Here is a 19,354-nt window from a genome sequence, read left to right as displayed (position 1 = left end):
CACCAGAATAGCACAAGGATTTTATCAATCCCAAATTCTTCTACTGAATGGTTACATGGAAGATGGAAGACAAACGATAAAAGCATAAACCGGAGTCCAGACCATGGCCCCCTGTAAGATGTTAGGCAGCTGCCACAGGTGAAGCTGCACCAAATCCAGACTACCATGAACAATTACTTAAACACATTCATTCAACAGATGTCAACAAAAAAAGAAAAAGAAAAAAAAAACAACACAAGTCAAGTGAATTTGGGATGTAAAGCACCAATCCAATTGTGCATAACTTGAACAAATAAAAACTTGTGGAATAAGTAGGAGGTGAAGTGCAAGTATACATGGTTTAGTTATTCTAATAAGGTGGTTGAAGATTTCGTGCACCCACACCAACACATCTTTATCTCTACTTGAGGGTGACAAATTCTCCACTACATAACTTAGAATTTTTCACATAGTAGTTTGAAATTGGAGCACAAGTATAAGCTGAATGAAAATATTTTTTTTTTAAAAATGGCTGTGCAAAACTGTGCCATAACAAAGGCATCCATGTCAAGAATGACTGAAGGGAATCTCCTATTAGAGCAAGTGATTTACATCATAATAATGTGATATACATTACTGTTTATGTACTCTAGGAGAATATAATCAACTAAACTGTAATAAGGATAGTGAGAGTGTGTGACCGAAACAGTACCAGTTTTACCTAATTGATCTTCTCATCAGGGGTGTGTAATCCTTGAGATGGGAAGCAGATGTAAAACCAACCAAACCAACTTTGGAAGGATAGATTTGCCTTCTTCAAGTACAAGGGTGGAAGAAAGACTTTTCCTGGAGTAGAAAATTCAAGCAGTAGAACAAATTGTAAGCAGAGTCAAAATCGGACCCGTCACTATGAAAGTGAAATTAACTATAGGCATGATTAGGCAAAGAAAAATCAGACAAGGCTTCACACAATGTCTTATCAAGTCCATCATTATTATGGGCTTACAGCTGATAGCAGCTTAAAACCACAATGATGGCTACCCTAGAGAAATCACCATCTCTTATCATATACCGTGAAACTTATAAGACTTGATGATTTCGACATCCAGGCTGTTTTACAATAGGGCATCTCTTCTTAATCAAGCCAATGAAAATTCACAATTATCATTTTCAGTATTATTCCTATTATGGAATTAAAGAAAAAAGAAAAAAGGCATTTTATGCTCAATGCCTTGTGTATGAGGGCTAAAAGAAAGTTTGCTTCATCAGAAAAATTGGTGTCAATAATTTGAGGAAATAACTTTGTAGAGCAAAATGGCTCTAAGGATAAAGGTTCATGTAGCCAGTCCAAGTAGTCAAATTAAGCCTTTGTTGAGCTCACTTGTAGAAACGAAGTGAAGTCCACCACATCTCTTGAATGGGTCAGCTTAAATGTAAAAGAATAAATGAGATAAATGAGTGTGTAATGGATTCTGAATCTCTGATACTAAACCAATCCAAACATGTCAAACCCTAAAAGCTCATAAGCTTCAGGTCTCTTGATCCAAACATGAATATCATATATATACATAAGACACACACATACAACATATAGGAATGTGTATCATCTTGAAGAAGCTCCAGCCAGGTTTTTTAGGTGCCAATTTCTAAACATTCTTTGAGCAGGTTTTGCTCCAAACCTGAGGTCACAACATTAAAGAACCATTTATTCAAATGCTGATAAGCATTGAGACCTTGGTCATCGTATTTAGTTCTCCAATGATCATAAGATGTGCTATAACCTAGCCAGATTGCTGTCCCTCCTGAAGTGCAGTGCTGTTTAACATCCTAAACAAACCATGTCCCACAGAGTTTGGATCAATGTTTGCCTAAAACATTTATCCACTTTGAAGTTCTCTTTGAATTCATATCTTGCAAAAATGAAAGGGGAAATAAATATTAGCCACATGGGTGTAATGACCATCAGGTTAGTACTTTCTTCCAAGACCAAGGAGATTTTTATTTTTTAATTTTCAATTTTCAGGACATTTATTTTTATCACACCCTTTCTCTTTTCTTCATCTGAAGGTCATCTTTCAGAATCCCAGGCACCCATCAACAGCCAATAAACCAGAGTTGAAATGAATGCTAACTTATGTGGGAAATGGACCACAGAGGCAATTCATTATCCAAACAGTCATGAAAAGTATTCCGACCAAATTCAGTCTAAAATTGAAAATGGCATTTGCATAAAGTTCTAGGCAACTTGCATTGGTAAATGTAGCTGAGCAAACAGCAAAAGTACTTGTTTATCGTAGGCTATCGTTTGAAAATTTGATCTTCAGTTTCACCCTCATTGCAGCTGACCAAATATTTAGGCACAATTTCTAAGCTCTCTTAGATAAAAAGGGCCTTTCAACAAGCTTTACCACGACCAAAAATCCATATAAAATTATAAGTTTAGGAGCTTTAATTTTAGGCTACATTTGGTTTCTGAAAAACTAGATCTAGGAAATGCTCATTCAAGAATTCACAATGATATGGGGTCTACCACATAAGATCAAAACCTATGATTAAACTTATGACACTGGAAATCATAAGTTTTTTTGTCTATCTTTCAAGTTTCATTGTAGTTGATGCATTCACTCCCTCTCAGGCTCCTGCAAATATCTTGTCTTTAGCCTATGTTCAGCTAGATGATACAGGTATTTGCCTGAAACCCAATTGTTAAGAAAATATTATCAACATGAACAGCTCACCTATTGCATATCATAAACTCAAGATGAGTAACAAACTTCAAACTGAGTAAGAGGTATGATAACTCTACATGGTATATATCCACCTATTGGCAGGGAACATGTGCACAAACACACAAATGAGCAAAAATGTTTGATGGAAACTGGAATGTAATAACCAAGAGAGACTGAAAAGCAATTTATGATTCTTGACATGAAAGTAGAGGTTCTAAACTTCCAATATCATACTTGTGAACATGTTTTCCCATGTGCATGTTGCACAAGTCATCTTTCATATCCATTTTCAATATGTTATATGGTGTTTCCAGGCAAGTTTCTTTTGCTTTTCTCCATGTTACCAACTAGCTCTTGGGGAAACAAAAATGACTTCAAGGAACTCTCAGTCTCAGGAAAATAAATCCTATTATAATTATGCTATGTTATTTATACTACTATCAAGAAAAAAGGACACTAGACCAAGAAATTTAACTAACAAAAACACCCAGGTTTCATTTTATGAAATACTACATAAGGACATCACAGCAAGTATAAAGAATTTTGAACCAGCTACGCATAATATAGGTCATTATCATTTGATGTACTAGTTTTAAGAACAATCACATGAAGTTGCAAATACTAAATATGGACTGTAGAAAATAACAGTATCTCCAGGCACATTGTGCATACCACCAGCCAGTAATAATTTAGTGGAGCAGGATACGATTGTGAGGAAGACTTAAAGACTAACTATATAACTGAAGGTAAACTGGAAAACAGGTTCTTAATGTTCAACAATCAACCAATGACTATAAATGTGGATGACAAGCATGCTTAACAACAATCAACCAATGACTTAATCATCAAGTAGCTGCCCTTCAGATCCTTCCCATTCAGTAATTATCATAAAACACGATCCCAAAACATTCCCATGGATTACTTCCTTAATTTGAACAAGAATCAGCTCTTTAGAAGGAAATATACCCATTTTAGCAATGCAAAGTGCAAACACTACTGAAAGTGGCATCAAGTCCTGGCCGGAAACCATACTGCTTGCTAGAATTTCTTTTTCCAGTTCTGTCCCCTAGATGTAGAGAATGATGCCTTTTAGCCAATGTATGTAAACTTCAAATGCAAGTTTCAATCAGATATTAAGATAACCAATTACATGGCCACCATAATGTCATACTCAAGACTCGTTTGGACCATTGAACTTGGTTTGCCCAATTTTAAAATGTTTGATTCACGATTTAAATATTCTTAATAATATGCAGTTAACTGTCAAAAGACTCAAAACCATCCATGTTTCATTTTAAGTTTTCCCTTTGCAATCTTCTCTTGATGTATCCACATGAATGGAGAACTTGACCCAGTTTTTTAATCCTTTTTTATGTGTGTTTTCTTGTTGCAGGCCCTCCTGTCTTTATGTTAATCATGTCATGTTTTCACTTGACTTAAGCAATCAAATGTTTAATTCCATGCCCATTCAATGAAAAAAGGTAAATAAATAAGTACTTGATTCTGAGTGTACACCATAGATTTTATTGCCTGGAAATTATGGTTTCTACTCATTTTTTTAATAGGTAAATTATACATATACACACATACAAACACATATGTGCATATATATATCACCCTGCAGGGAAAGGGATGCAATCTAAGAATACAGGCAGTATACAAGGCACATTGTTGCCAAGAAAATAAAATAAAATAAATAAAAATACACAATAGACCCAATGATCCTAAATTTTCAACAAAATCTAAAACAGAAGATTAATATCAGCTACAGAACATTTTGGCCCACAAGAATAAAAGATCTAAGAAAATGATTCTTCACAATTCTGGCCACTCTATTCCTTCAAAGATTCTTCTGGTTCACTCTTTACATATGATCCAGAATAAACACAAGGGAGAAATTTTCCAAAACAACTTTCTACATTTCCAAAACAAAACTCCTGTGCCATCCTAGAAGCACCTTCGCATCATAAAGAAGGACCCAAGACATATCAGACAGAGAAAAAGAAACTTTATTAACTGGAGACAACAGACACTGAATTAAGATATGACCCGCAGACTTTTCAGTATGCATAAGCAGCACCCATTGACAAATGTTCATCCACATTTCATAAGCTGATGGCACCAATAGGCCAATGTCCATCCATGTCACATAAGTTGATTGAGGTTAGATTTTCCTTTCACATTGGCATTGCCTCCCAAAGAAAGAAACATCAACTCAGAAAGCAACATCAAGTCCCAAATCTCTTTGACTGGGAAGGAAGCAATTACACCAGCCTCCTCATAATCAATCAAGGTATTCAATAGCACATGCAGGGTATGGGGATGAGGGAGGAATGGAGAGAGATAGAGTTTTAGATTTACTGAGAACATTAACAGATCTACCCTAAAAGTTCATTCATGAGGGCAGATATCAAGATAACTATTGCCCCATACAAATACCTAGGTGAGGTGGTTTCTCTATCAGAGAGAAAGAGAGAGAGAGAGAGAGAGAGAGTTATAGATGTACTGGGAACATTTATTCATGAAGTCAAGTATTAAGATAACTATCACCGCATAGAAATTCCTAGGTGAGGTAGTTTCTCTATTAGCTCTATGCATAGATGAAATTTTTTGAGAAAAAAATATTTAACCTATCCATTATAATTTTCTGATCCTCTAACTACTGCATTAATTTTGGATCTTGAAATCAACAAATGCAAAAAAGAACATGGACACTAGAATTAGTGAATCATCAAGCAACAGCATATTCTCCATTCAGTTGATGTTAACAGCATATTTTCCATCCAATTAATGTTAACATTTAGATGATATAACAAACTTGCATCCTCTTAAAAAATGACACTTATGGCATACTTCCATCACCCCTTGCTCCTTTTATTGGTCTTTGCAAGTACAAGACAAAAAAAATCCTAAGGAAACAAATGTTAGAAAGGATGACAAGTTCCTGAAAAAAAAAAAAATTCAAGGCGTAAATTCATGAGTTAGCCTGATAAGATCTTGCAGCCGTGGCAGGGAGCAAAGATATACCCATCTAGCATTAGTTTTGCTTGGGTGAGGGATCTACTTATATTGATATATGGATCCAGTTCACATGTCTATAGAAATAAATATTAGACATCAACTTGACCAAAATAATTCTCAATCTCTCAGACAATCTATAAGAATTTCTGTTTGAGACTCTTTATGAAGAAAAGGGACCTTCTTTTGCAATTAAATCTGAATATTGAAAGTGCACCCAATTACCATGGCTTCAACAACACATGCCACTCATTTTAGACAATGAAAAGCATCCACATATGGTATACCTAATTGATTATCCAAGTTTTCAACAGTCCTGACTAGTGAAGTAGGGTAGATCTCTTCAGTGGGCTTCACACATTGAAAAGGAACAGTTTTTGAAAACATTTAGAAATGTATGCACTCAAAAATGTCTCAATATGCTTCTTAAAACATCATTTTCAATTGAGTAACATAAAGTTTCGAGTCGACTCCATGTGGAATCACTCCCCCACTCATGTCAAGATCTTCTCCAATTCTTAGGAGGATAGAAGATTTTCTATTTTTGTTACAATGTATTGACATGCGGCGAATTTTCAAATCTGTGGTTTAGGAACAAGTGACATCAATTTTTTCCTCAAAAAATTACATTATCTTTTACTACAATTAAAAAATTGAATAAATAAGAAATGAACAAAGCAAATCAATGATTGATTCAATTAGGAATTTTTTATTCATTTTTATTTTTAATAAATACAATGGTGAAATAAAAAGGCAAAGGGTTAATTATTTTTAAAAAAATTTAAAAATAACAATAAAAATAAATAAATAAAAACCAATAAATATGGAAATGGATTTTTTTTTTTTTTTTCAAAATAGACTTAAAAATGAAAGGAAAAAAACGTTATACTTGGACTTAATTTTTTTTATTTATCAATTGATTTGTAAAGGTTTTTTAATTAAAAAAGACATGAAACGTGTCAAACCAAATCGTTATTTATTTTTAAAAAAATAAATAGAAAAACTAAGTGCACATTTGGATACATTTCTTATTTTTTATTTTTAAAAATAGAAAGTCTTATATAAGTACATACATTATGTATTTGAATACACTTTTAAAATTAATTTAAAGAGAAGTAAAAAATTTACACTTCCTCACATTTTTGAAATTTTAATAAGAGTACTCTCTATTTTTAAAAACAAAAAGTAAGAAATGTATCCAAATGTTGGCTAAACTGTTTGAATTGATTTTTAAGATAAGATTCATAACTCAGAGAAACATAATTTCTTTTCTTTTAATCTTATCCAATTTATTATAAAGATAATATTTATTATTTATACTGAAATTGACCTTTTTATTCCTTAATTCATGTAAATGTAAAATTTAAAATAATATAAATTTTTTGAGAAAAGAATTGAAGTAGATCCAAAATCATAAATTTAGGAATCTGCAATATTATCACCTGATTAAAAGGATAAGAAATCTCCTATCCTCCTCCAGATTGAAGAAGATCTGGACCCCTACTCTCATTTGTCCTCTGAAGTTAGGATAAGAGGATGGGTTAGAGATAAGATATGAGATATATTATCCTCCAATGCATTTGAGAGGATCCCCAACCAAGTGAGAATAGAAGTGTGAGTGTACTTGATAGTAGCAGTCATCTAACAAAAAAGGGCATTTAAGGAAGTATGTTGAGAATTGTTGTCAAAGTGCATAAATTTCTAAATATTTTTTGCCCTTGGGGCCTAGGCTCAAGTGATAAAGGGATAGGGAGGCTTTGTGGGAGGTTCCAGTTTCAAGTCCCAATGAGGCAAAAATTACCTATCAAAAAAACAATGTAAAAACTATCAATTTTTTTATGATAAATTTGATATTAAATAAACAAGTCTATGCTATCCATTTCTTTCCAAATAAGGGTACCAAAACACACTTTTCCTGAAGTCTGTCCTAGAGTGAAAGATGCAACATCAACATAGTACTATGGGTAAAAAGAAAGGTACCAGTTCCTCTTCTGAAGATCATAGAACATCTCAACCCCTACCCCCCAACCCAACACCACAAAACAATTCCTCTTTCAGTAATTAAAGGTAATAACAAATGCTCCATTCATGTCATCTTACCCTATCCTGCCTGCTTTACAGTAAAACTTCAATTTTTATGAATCAAAAACAGGTGGTCCTGATAATTTATAGAGCAGACACAGCATGTGACTTTCAGTTGGACTTCAAAGTGAATGCAGCCACTTTCTTTTGGAAACTCAAGAATGTGTCTTTTAGTTTACATCACAAACTTGTACTCATAACTAAATGACCAGTTCAAAATGCTTAAGGTTCAGATTGGTGGTTTGATATTTTATGTATTTATATTAAGAACAAAAGTTGTAAAACAACTCCAGAAGAATTAATGAAACTTGAGATGTTTAATTAAAAAAAAAAAGAAAAATCTCAACAAGGATGTGTGTCAAAATTTAGACATTCTGGTTCATGTGCACTTAGGAAACACCCATAAGCCAAGCACACAACATACAAAAAATACTTCCCATTTTGTCTATGCAAAATAAAGATAAAAGATCAATTCCTCAAGTTTTGCCCTCCTTCTTCCTCTCAATAAAGAAATAAATGATTTATCATACTAGATAAAAATTCTATCGGGAAAAAAAAAAAAAAAAAAAGAAAGCTGCTATGACAAAAAGCTCACCTTCAAGGCAAACCAAAAGGACAAAGCAAGAGTGCAACAGATAAACAAACAAAAGAAATAACATAAACTCTAATGCAAACAAAAAGAACAAAGCAAGAACGAAACAAGAAAATAAATAAAAGAAATTACACAAATGCAATCTTGAATTTTGACACATTACAGCAGCAACCAACCAGAAGCTACGAGGAATCAGAGATATAATCCCTGATACACAAAACATCATAATTGAAACACATGAAAACAGATGCATAGAAATATAGCTTTCAATGATAAAGAAAGTAGTCATGTCACGTACATAAATCAATATTTAGAACATGATTATCTTGACCATGAATAGACAATTTGACTAATAAAAAAACAGTCAATATGTACAATTAAAGCATAGTTATAGATGTCAGTTGAATACCTTTCCAATAATCTTTTAAAATAGAACCTAATCACCAAATGAAGCAGGTTTTCAGTTACATGCCCCAGATACCACGAGCTGCAGCCATTTTGTTGTTTGGTCGAGATGTCAATTCATATAATATCCTGGCAAATGTATCAGAGTGTCTGCCATCTGAGAAGAGTATCTCTGCGAAGGCATTCTCATAAGCTAGCAGCTGGGCCCTGTTTTGTGGTTCTGACACCAGGCTCTCGATTATCATTGCAGCTTTCCTGCAAACTTCTGGTACTGGATGTGGTGTCTTGATAACTTTCAGCAGGCGATCAATTGCCCTGGATTGGATCATGCACAGAGCAAGTGCCATGTTCAGATGGGAAATGTTTCTCATTAAAATTTTGACAAAAGATTTATGCTTGCAATATCAAGAAAAAACCTCACCATCTCTCACTAGCAAGCTTCAACCTGCAGTCCATATTGACTTCTGCAAGGTTATATAGAGCACCAACTGCAGCTGCTTGTGCATCTACAGCGGGCAAGCTCAGAAGATCAACCAAACGCTTATGTATCTGCAGGATACAACGGGTACTCATTGAGGTTGAGCATAGATATCAAACTACCTACTACAGACCTTAGGACAACATAAACCTGTGAAGCGAAAGGAAGAAGGAATGGTTCATTATCAGGATTTATTATCAAACGCCCAAGTAATTCCGCAGCTGCACAATGCCAGGCTTTGACTGCGGATCCCAGCATCCCCATGATTGCTTGAACTGCACGTTTCTCTCTGTTTTGATGAAAACAGATAATGAAATTTCCAACTCAAAGCAAGAAATCAACTTAGAACAGGCTAAATCAAAATAGCAAAACAAATTTCTTACGTTATTTTGATGTAGGAAGGCTTGGATGAACTAAAGATACGAAGATCCAGCAAAGGAGCCAAATTCACAATTGTTTCAAGTGCATTCGTGACAAGTTCCTCATCCTCTGGCAATGTTGGAAAGTTTTAGAGGCACTTCAGACTAAAACATTGACACAAAAACACTTCTAAGAATTTTTTACATTGCAAGTCCTGGTAGACATCAATCTATTCACTTCTCTAATGGGAAAATGGGGTAGGGGCATCAGAATCATCATAAGAAACTAGTCATAACACTTTTACGAGATCTTGATAGCTAAACTCAGAATTTTGGGGAAGCTCCCAAACAGATTGGAGGCAAAAGGAGAATCTTAAGATTTAGAGCATAAGTGGAAAGATATGAAATTTCAAGAAAATCAGCTGCTAGATTACAATTTTTGATCTCCAGAGAACAGCATGGGTGCTAATATTCAAGTTTCAGTATCTGAATATTTCTTAAGCTCTGAATAGAGGTTCAATTATTTTTCCCTCACAATTCTTAATCCCAAGAATCTTCAAGTGATTTCTATTAAGGTAAATCAAGCACTTAAAAACTTCTAAACATTATCCTTCACATTGATCCTAACAAACAAATTATATGCCTTCATGCTAGACTGCAGCCATTCAGGCCTTAAGTACCTTACTGATATACTCTTTTTCTAATTACAAAGCTCCTCCAAAACATTCTAAAGATCCGCTTAAATTTTCCAATTAAATTCATCCAATAAGTTCATTCCAAAAAAGAATATATTTAGGACCATTAATTGACAACTTTCACTAATGAATACCCATGGGATTCCATTGAAATTTTTCTACACCAGGTACATTATTTTACTCCTATATATACCATCCCAGCTGTGTTCTATAAGCCCTATAGTAATGACAGGGTCAGAACGATCACATGAAACTTGACTGAACCAAAGATGTATATAAGAGACACTTCTTCAACAAAGTCCAGTTTATTGAAAGATTAACTAGGTGTTCAAAAACATCTGACACATATATACATATTCAATTAAAAGGAAAGGTTATAAATTCAAATCAGATACTAGATGTTGCAGAACAGTAAAGGGATAATAGATGGGTCCTGGTTTCAATGTAACTAGTTTAGTTATTCCCACCTGTGATGTGATCTTCTATGCACTGAAACACTGTTTCCAAGCAATGGCGATGCTGGGCCATTATGACTTCATTATCTGGCATGAAAGAGAAGTTGCGAATGATATTTGAAGCTGCAACAGCACATTGCTGTTTTTCTGCCCGCCCTTCTTCATCCAGATTAAACAGACCATCTTCATCCAACCACCACTCTGAAGGACGAAGCTTGGTTGTATTCTTCTGTACAGAGGCCTCAGAGATGGAAGAACCAGATCTGCCACAAGAAGAATATCCCATATTCAGGCTTTCAACTCCATATTGCAAATATTACGTATCTAAGACTTGGAGTTTACTAACAGAATGATAGTAAATCATGTCAGTCTTACCCAGGATGGGAAAGAACATCATTTGAACCCAATGCCTCATACTCATTTCCAAATCCTGTTACAAAAGAGTTAGCACCTAACAACCTGGCTCTTGGCGCTTTTGCAAGTTCCTTTGGAAGGGCTATATCACGCCAGTCATCTATCTGTTCCATTTGTAAGTACAGTAATCTCAATTAAACTAGTGAGGAACACATTAAATTCAATAAAAACCTAAATCCACTCAGGGAAATGAGGACAGAGTAATTTTAGAATAGAGATGATCAAAATCAATGGAAGAAGGAAAGAAAGAAGCACATACAACTTGGAGAAGAGCATCCAGCAACCCAGGTATTTTAGCAAGAGGAGTAGCATCTTTGCGCACATCGTCCTTTTCTTTGAAAGAGAGTAATGTCAGAGCATTAATTGCCCATCCTAGCTCACTCTTTAATCCACTTTGAAGAGCCAAAACTATTCTTTTGTTGTTTTGATCTGGAAAGAATAAAAGAAAACAAAAGGGGCGACAACCATGAGATATAAATATTCCATAAACATAGTAGTAAACATTCCTCATCCTTCTAGTGACTGAGGTAGAGATGAATTTAGTGTCAATCATTTCAAGTTATCACCTGTGTAGCCTTGCCTAGCACAATCACTTATCATCTGCATTTGAACACACAAGCAGTTGCAGCAAAGCAGCCACTAGGCAACGAAGTACTAAGCAAATAGCCTAGGTGTATTTATCTGCCTTTTTTTAAATAGACAAGTGGCACATAATGCAAATAGCCCAGATAAGTCAATCACCCTTTCTAGATAGACAAGCAGCACACTATGTTGATGCATAATGTAACGAAATGGTGGCCACTGATGAGATTATCAACTTTCCTAGACCAAAGACCAAAGTCAACATATATTTAGAGCCATCTCACAAGTAGACTTTTGTTGAGTTGAGTTAAGCAACTTATTAGTAGTGTTCCTGGATTTACATTGAACACTTCCAACCTTCCAAAGTGACAGAAAATAAAATGTTCCACAGTAACCTGATCATTGTAAATTTCTAAAGAAATTAAAGATTGGATTGTACCCAAATAGTTTATCAATCATGCAGCTCACACTATACACACACAAGTTGATAAGTTGGTCTGAATGAACACCACCAAAATCCAGACAATTTTACAGAAGTAAAAAAAAGGAATACTTTGCTCCTGTAGTGTTTTGTCCATTTTCCAGATATGAATACAGAAAATTACAGTGAGTGCCTGTGAGTCTGTGACACCAACAACACCTTAAACCACACTCAAATGGTCAACTAAATCTAGAAAAGATTCAAAGTTACAATCTGATACTAAATTTGGCCATGATAACAAAGTACATGAAGAGAGATTTTTCGGTGTCATTCCCAAGCTCTCTACGCCTTCAAAGCATTTTTTCTTAAACTCTCCAAATGAAAGAAAACAAAGAAACGGGAACAATCCCCCAAAATCTTCCTACTCTTCCCCACAAAATTTTCATGCGACCAAACAACAACTCCTCGATCAAGCAAGTTAACACCCATAACACACCTCTCTACAATGAATGAGAATATGGTTGGTTGATTCTTCATCTTGCTTGCAATGGAAACTTGAACTTGCTAAAGGCCATCCTTCCCATTTCAACTAATCCAAAATAAGGATTTTTTTTCTAAGTAGCCTCCCAAGTGAGAAAGACAAAAAAAAAAAACATTTTAACCTGGATGTGGCCTGAAGAAAAACTTGCACCATTCTCACTTGGTCACCTTCTTATCCTTATCTAGAAAAAAAAAACTCCTTATCTAGAAAATTTATCCTATGACATGGAGACCATCTACCTTGATCACCTTCTTCTAACCTCAAAAAATAGCAACCCAAGCATCAGAATAAGAGGAAGTACCAAACAAAACTGAAAAGATTCCTTTAATGTGTGATCCCTACATCAAGAATCAAACCAAATCCTCCTCTAAGATTCATCACCAGCAACAATGCTCGTACAAGCTTGAAAAGCTTTCCAACCTTTTCAAATAGCCTTCAAAGACCCTTCTCTATCTTTTTCAAGAACCTACCCCTTCCACCTCTCAAAATTTGCCTTGAATGACTTTTCTTCACAAATATCCTACTCTTTCACATACGTCTAAAGTCATTTTCCTAGTAAAGCTTTGTAAATTTTGAAAGCTTTTTCCTAATTCCCAAGGCTCCTTTACTTTTCTTGGGCAAATAGTTGATCATCCAACCATATGGCACTTTTTGCTTACATTGATTGCCTCCCTAAAGAAAATCCCTCTATATATTTTCAAACCAAATGTCACTTTTTCATGGAATTACTACCTCACTAAAGAAAATCTCTCTATATCTTTTCCAATCTAGTCTTGACTAGCCAAGGAATCAATAGCACTAAATCACAAAGTAAACTGGGAGACTAGAAAACATGCTTTTGATCAAAGTAAGCCTTCTACTCTTGGACAAAAATTGTCGTTTCCAACAAGCTAGCCACTACATAAACCTTTCCTCCACTGAGTTCCAAATGGACATTTGATTTGAATAGATCACTCACCAGCAATCCTAAATAAATGGAAGACAATTTTCCCACTTTGGAACCAAGAATCTCCACATTCGTTTGAGGCTAGAGACCACCTCAAAGCTAAAAAAAATCCTCCACACAAACAACAATTGATCTCCGTCTACATCACAAAACCATAAAGAATCTTCTGTATAAAACAAGTGTGGAATCTTGACCCCTACTCTACCTCTTCCCCATAGCTTAATTCAACATCTCTTAGGCATTCCTCCAATCAATTGGGGAGATATTATTAGGTTGGCATAGGAATTTTATCAGGAAGAAGTGAAGGAAAGTTGATAGAACAGCCTCTTTGTGTTTATCCTAGACCATTTAGGCAAAAGTGAAATTCTAAATCTTTGGAAAACTTGGAGCACTTGAATCAATTGCTCAAAGACTATTGTTGTTTTCCTTTATTAAAGAAAGTTGCTTGGAAATGAATTTTTGTTTTCATTTATTGTTTAGGTTTTTCTATTTTCTTTTCTTTTCTTCTCTTCTCTTCTCTTTTTCAATTATTTACTTAGATTGTGTATCACATGATCATAGAAAGCACAAGGTGAACCTAAGGTGTAAAGGTCCCATATACGAATACACTAGAAGCAAGGCAATATCCAAAACACACACTTGAGCAAAGTGGAACAACTTATGGACTACATGCAATTTGATAAATATTGCAAATTTGAACATGTAGTGTTCATATCTTGCAGTCTATGCTAGTGCAGTTTGTGATAAAGGCAATTTGAACATGCAAACATTTTCCATATGGTCATCTCAACAAATAAGATATAAAATTTCAATACATGCAAAAGAAAATCAATATCTCAAATCTTCCAACAAAAAGTAATGCAATTACATAAAATTTTAATATACAAGTTTTAAAAAGGGCAAATGTATTAAAGAAGGAGGAGGAGGAAATGAAAAGGACCAGGTGCCTCTTCAAGTAGGAGCACATCTTAATGGACGAGACACCTTAACTAGGGGGCAATTGTGTGGTGCATCTATAAAAACTATGCACCCCCTCTCTTTTGTTTACCACTTCTTTCTTTGCCTATCAAAATAAATAAATAAAAAAGAATATGAAGTACTGTGAACCTGTGTCACCTTAACAAGTAAGGAATGAAAGCAGTGGAATGTGTTCTTACTGATTGTGAATTGACTTTTGATTGACACTTCAATTTTTCTTGAGTTTGAGGGTTTTGTTCCTTCCTCGATTGGCCAAAGATGCATGGAGGATCAGTGGGGAGTAACGGCAAGGTGGTTTGAAGAATAAATCATTTATGACTATTTTTGTCGATTTGGAGAGAGCATAAAAGAAGAGTCTTTGATGGAGTAGAGAGTTTGGAGTGGGGTTTGAAAAAGCTATTTCTAAAGGCTTTAAATTTGTAATCTTGCAGGGTGGTGGGGAATGTTAGCCCGTCCTTTACTGATTTTGTAGAGAGCTTCAATAAATTAAGCTGAGGGTCTTCGCATTTTTCTTTTTCTGTTGCCTATAATTGAGGGGTACATGGGTTGCACACAATTTTCAGGCCCTATTAATATATTTGTCCTATTTGCCAATCAAAAGAACATGTAAAAGTTAAGAAAAAAATGCACTATATGTACAATGAATGAATGCAGCTCCATAGTTCCACTCTCGGCATGTAATTGTTCCACAGATCACACGATATTTTTGGTAGGGTCTCCCAAATGAAAATATTCCAATTTAGTTTGCCTCAAATTCAAATTTTCTAGTATTTAATCCCATACAGAAGCAAACAAAAATCTAAACCTTCATTGAAGGAGCTAGGGTTTCGATGTACTGACCAGCGAAGGAACTGTGAACGTGGAGAGATGGACCAAGGAGAGTGGATGGAGCAGCCGCGTCAGCAGCGGCGGCGGCGGCGGAGTTGCTGCCTCCACTGCCGAAAGGACGGCCTCTCTTCGCCGCCGGAGTGGTGGCGCCACCTGCCGTGCCGCCCAACTTGCTCTGGTCCCTCTTCTGCATTCCCCTATCAAATTTCCCTCTTCGGGTGGCGATTTGGTAATTACGGGTGTTTTTCTAAATCGGAAAGCGTCCTGGTCACGCTCCAAAAGGCCGGGTTATTGTACTTCAAATCTAAACTCGGCCCAAATTTTTGCCTTTAACATGTCTTGTAGGGATGAACCGGGAAGCTGGGTGGGTCACCCGTACAAAAATACCTAAATAGGATGGGACTGGGTGGGTGTGAAAATTTGTTGGTACTCTCCATTTATTTTATTTTTTCGTTTTAAATTTTTTTAATTAAATATAATTTATAAATAAATATTACAAATTTATAATTTATTTTTTAAGAAAAATAGTTTTTATTTTATAATGTTAAAAAGCAAAAAATAAAAAATTAAATTAAATTAAATTATTTTGTATTTAATTATTTATATATAGTTAAAACAAGACTATATACGAAATTGATCAAACTTATTTTTTAACTTATTTATCCTTATTTTAAACCTATTATTGTTATAATAACCTAAGGAAGTAAAAGTGCTAATGTGCAATACGTAAGAGTTGAAATGATTCATTTTATTTCATATTCTTTTTAATATGAACATCACCAAATACATTTTTTATTTTAAAATGTAAAATGCGTTAGAAATATGGTTTTTTTAAAACAATGAGAAATGATAAAATCATTTACGAGTGAATGAGAAATTGAATTCAAAGTGACACGTGTATTCATCTAAAATGTGATGGAATAAAGTAATTATATATTTTAAAAATTACACACTAAGGTGGTGTTTGTTTTTTGGTTGAATAGAAAAAGTCAAATATTTTGACTTTTTTCTATTTACCCAAAAAACAAACACCACCTAACTTTGTAAGCATTTGTAAGCTAAAAAGAAAACGGGGGCTTAAACCTAAGCTCACAAATGTGTGGGCCTAACCAAAATGGGTATGGGCTTGGGCCTGACCTAGGCCCACATGCCTTTACGCTTAATGAGGAATCCCATTAGCAAGAAGTGGTGTCCTTTTCAAGGAGTCATGTATTCATTTCAACAATGATATGTCTCTTCGATCAAGTGCAATGTTCTATTCCAAGTCATTCCCAAGTGTGTCGTATGTCATTCCAAGTTAAGAGTGAGTTACAAGTGTACTACTATCACAAAAAAAGTCACCATTCATGTCTCCAACCAATTGTGATATTCCATTTCAAGTCATTCTCAAATTCGATCTTCCATTCCAAGTCAAGTGTAAGTTGAAAATGTATTACAATTATAAGAAAGTAATCGTTAGATCCTATGAGGCAATTGTTACTACATCATAAGCACCTGAATGGGGCAAATTCGTCTTAAAAAACATATAGTCAAACTCTTCAATCAAGTGTGATGTTCCATTCCAAGTTATTCTTAATATGGTATTCCATTTCAAGTCAGGTGTATGTTACAAGTGTACTACTATCATTAGAATGCAATCATCGCATTCTAAGAGATAATTGTAACTAAATTACAAGTAATTGAGTGACAAATTCACCTTAAGGACATAAAGGTCAATCTCTAACTTCGATCAATCTTATTTGTGAATTTAATTTCTAATTGTTTTATTTATTTTAAACACACATATTTTTCAATAATTTGCACAATAATCTTGAAATGAATTTATTGTTTAATGATTATGACATGTTGTTTTTGGTGACAAGATAAAGAAATTTATTGGAATAGACTTTAAGAGGTAGCAATAAAAAATGTTGTTCTACCTCACAACCCTAAATCTTGTTTGAGTCTTCTACGAGGATACCTTTATTCTAAAGCAGGTTGAAAGTAAAGCTACATCATTAGTGGTTTGGATGATGCATTATATAATATGTATAGTCCAATAAATACTACAAAGGTATTATGAGAGTCCTTAAAGTAAAGGCATAAGATAAATGCTAAGTTAAAGAATTTTAGAGTCAATAGAGTTTAGGAATTTAAAATTATAGGTTTGAAGGTAGGCATGAGTGAAGTTTAAGAACAATAATTCATTCTACAAGAAACACATATAGAAAGGACAACATTAGGTGGTTTTTTCTAAATTGTAGCTATAATTGAAAATTTACGACCTTCTTGGAAAGAGTTGTAAGCAAGGACAAAAATATTAGTAATTACAGATATATCAGTACTTCGATTTTACAGATATATCAGCAGATATTTTGGAAAAAAAACATCAATAGACATAAAATTTGTCAAAATTTCTCACATTTCGTTCCCTTCTTTTGTATCGCAGATCTTTGAAATCTGATATTTTGCCAAAATTTCGACGAATAAAAAAAAAAAAAAAATTTCAACCATAGCTGTATCTTCATATGAGTTATGGAAAAGATAAAAACTATTATACAACTACTTAAAAAGTGTGGGGTATTCAATTAAAGTAGTTGTAATCCCAGAGAGTATAATGACATAAATTGAATATCCAATAAAAATGATACTAAATCCACTAGTAGTTTTTATATTCATAACGGATGACTCATACTATGAAAATCCTTAAAACAAAGGTGAATTACTAGATCCATTGTGGGATTTGAATTTATAGCATTACATAAAGCAGTAGAAGAAGCAAAATGGTTTTGTAATTTTCAAGAGTGAATATATACCATGCTGACTAAAAACTTGTGCCTAAAATAAGCATATGTTGTTGATAGTCAATCAACTATTAGAAGGGCATAAAATCACATACACGATGATATATCTCGAGATATATGTCAAAGACACAATATTATAAGATAGTTATTTTCAAATATAATGATTTTTCATATATTATGTCAAATCGAAGAATAACCTTACATATCCACTTCCTAAAGGTTGTTAATTACTCATAAAAGGGTATGAAATTAAGGCTATGACCATAAAATCTTCATAATGGTAACCCAACCTAGTTTAATAGAGATATCAAGATCTAGGTTCAAAGGGATAACTAAGTTATGAATGACTCAAATAAGCACTAGAGAGATCATATCTCATACATGTTCATATGCTGAAATAGTGTTGCCTACAACATGAATTAGGTTAAGCTTTACTTTTAATGAATCCTACAACTTGAAAATCAAGTTGAGTATGATAAGATACTCTTAATAGGAATCACCCATATAACCATGAAATAGAGTTGTGAAAAATTTTAAAACTAAAATTTTCTATAGCACTTATGGAAACTGGGAGTTATTTAAGACCAAAATGCATACACCATAAAATCAACTATATTTTATAAGGAGTTGTGTGAATATTGTTGTCTTGGTTTGCATAAAAAGTTGAATAGTTCAAGACGTTATATTCAATGATTAGTTAATACATCTGATAACATTTCATTAAGGAAGGTTCAAAGTCACAAGTTACCTATTTTGATGTACATTTTTTCCAAACAGTACTATATCAAGTATCAGTATGTCATTTGTATATAACAAATTAATTTCCATTCATGTAGGGATTTATTGGAAAACTAGTATTTTAAACAATAATAAAAGGACGACTTTAAGCTAAAAGTTGAGTAAGCATCACAAAATTTTTAAGGTAGGACCATATTGGAATGCATTCATCTTCATGAGTAGAGAAACATAATATTTTTACATACTAAAAACCATGTAAATGAATGAGAAATTCCACTCAAAGTAACTTATGTATTTATGGAAGACGAGGTGGAAGAAAGTAATCTCATAT

At 34.0% G+C, this 19,354-nt stretch overlaps 1 protein-coding gene across 7 annotated transcripts; it reads right to left on the bottom strand.

Annotated features, from left to right (window-relative positions):
- Positions 1–476: 476 nt before the first annotated feature.
- Positions 477–15,809, bottom strand: LOC100240806 (armadillo repeat-containing protein LFR). Of its 7 annotated transcripts, none has more exons than XR_785777.3 (10): positions 15,515–15,809; positions 11,466–11,635; positions 11,168–11,310; positions 10,805–11,055; positions 9,667–9,772; positions 9,434–9,572; positions 9,227–9,354; positions 8,810–9,120; positions 3,675–3,774; positions 477–825 (listed from the first exon to the last, which is right to left on the bottom strand). XR_785777.3 is itself a non-coding variant. In XM_002283872.5 (8 exons), exons 1-8 carry the CDS (start codon positions 15,693–15,695, stop codon positions 8,865–8,867), a joined length of 1,374 nt encoding a protein of 457 aa, XP_002283908.1. In that variant the 5' UTR covers positions 15,696–15,809; the 3' UTR covers positions 8,649–8,864. The 7 variants fall into 7 exon arrangements, 1 of the variants encoding a protein (XP_002283908.1); XR_785778.3 differs by lacking the exons at positions 477–825; positions 3,675–3,774 and adding exons at positions 4,296–4,665; positions 4,758–4,820; XR_785776.3 differs by lacking the exon at positions 3,675–3,774.
- Positions 15,810–19,354: the final 3,545 nt, after the last annotated feature.

Source organism: Vitis vinifera, chromosome 5 (genome assembly GCF_030704535.1).
Source record: "Vitis vinifera cultivar Pinot Noir 40024 chromosome 5, ASM3070453v1".
Lineage (NCBI taxonomy): Eukaryota > Viridiplantae > Streptophyta > Magnoliopsida > Vitales > Vitaceae > Vitis > Vitis vinifera.
Note: the sequence above shows the minus strand (reverse complement) of the source record. Positions and strands in the feature narration are given on the sequence as shown.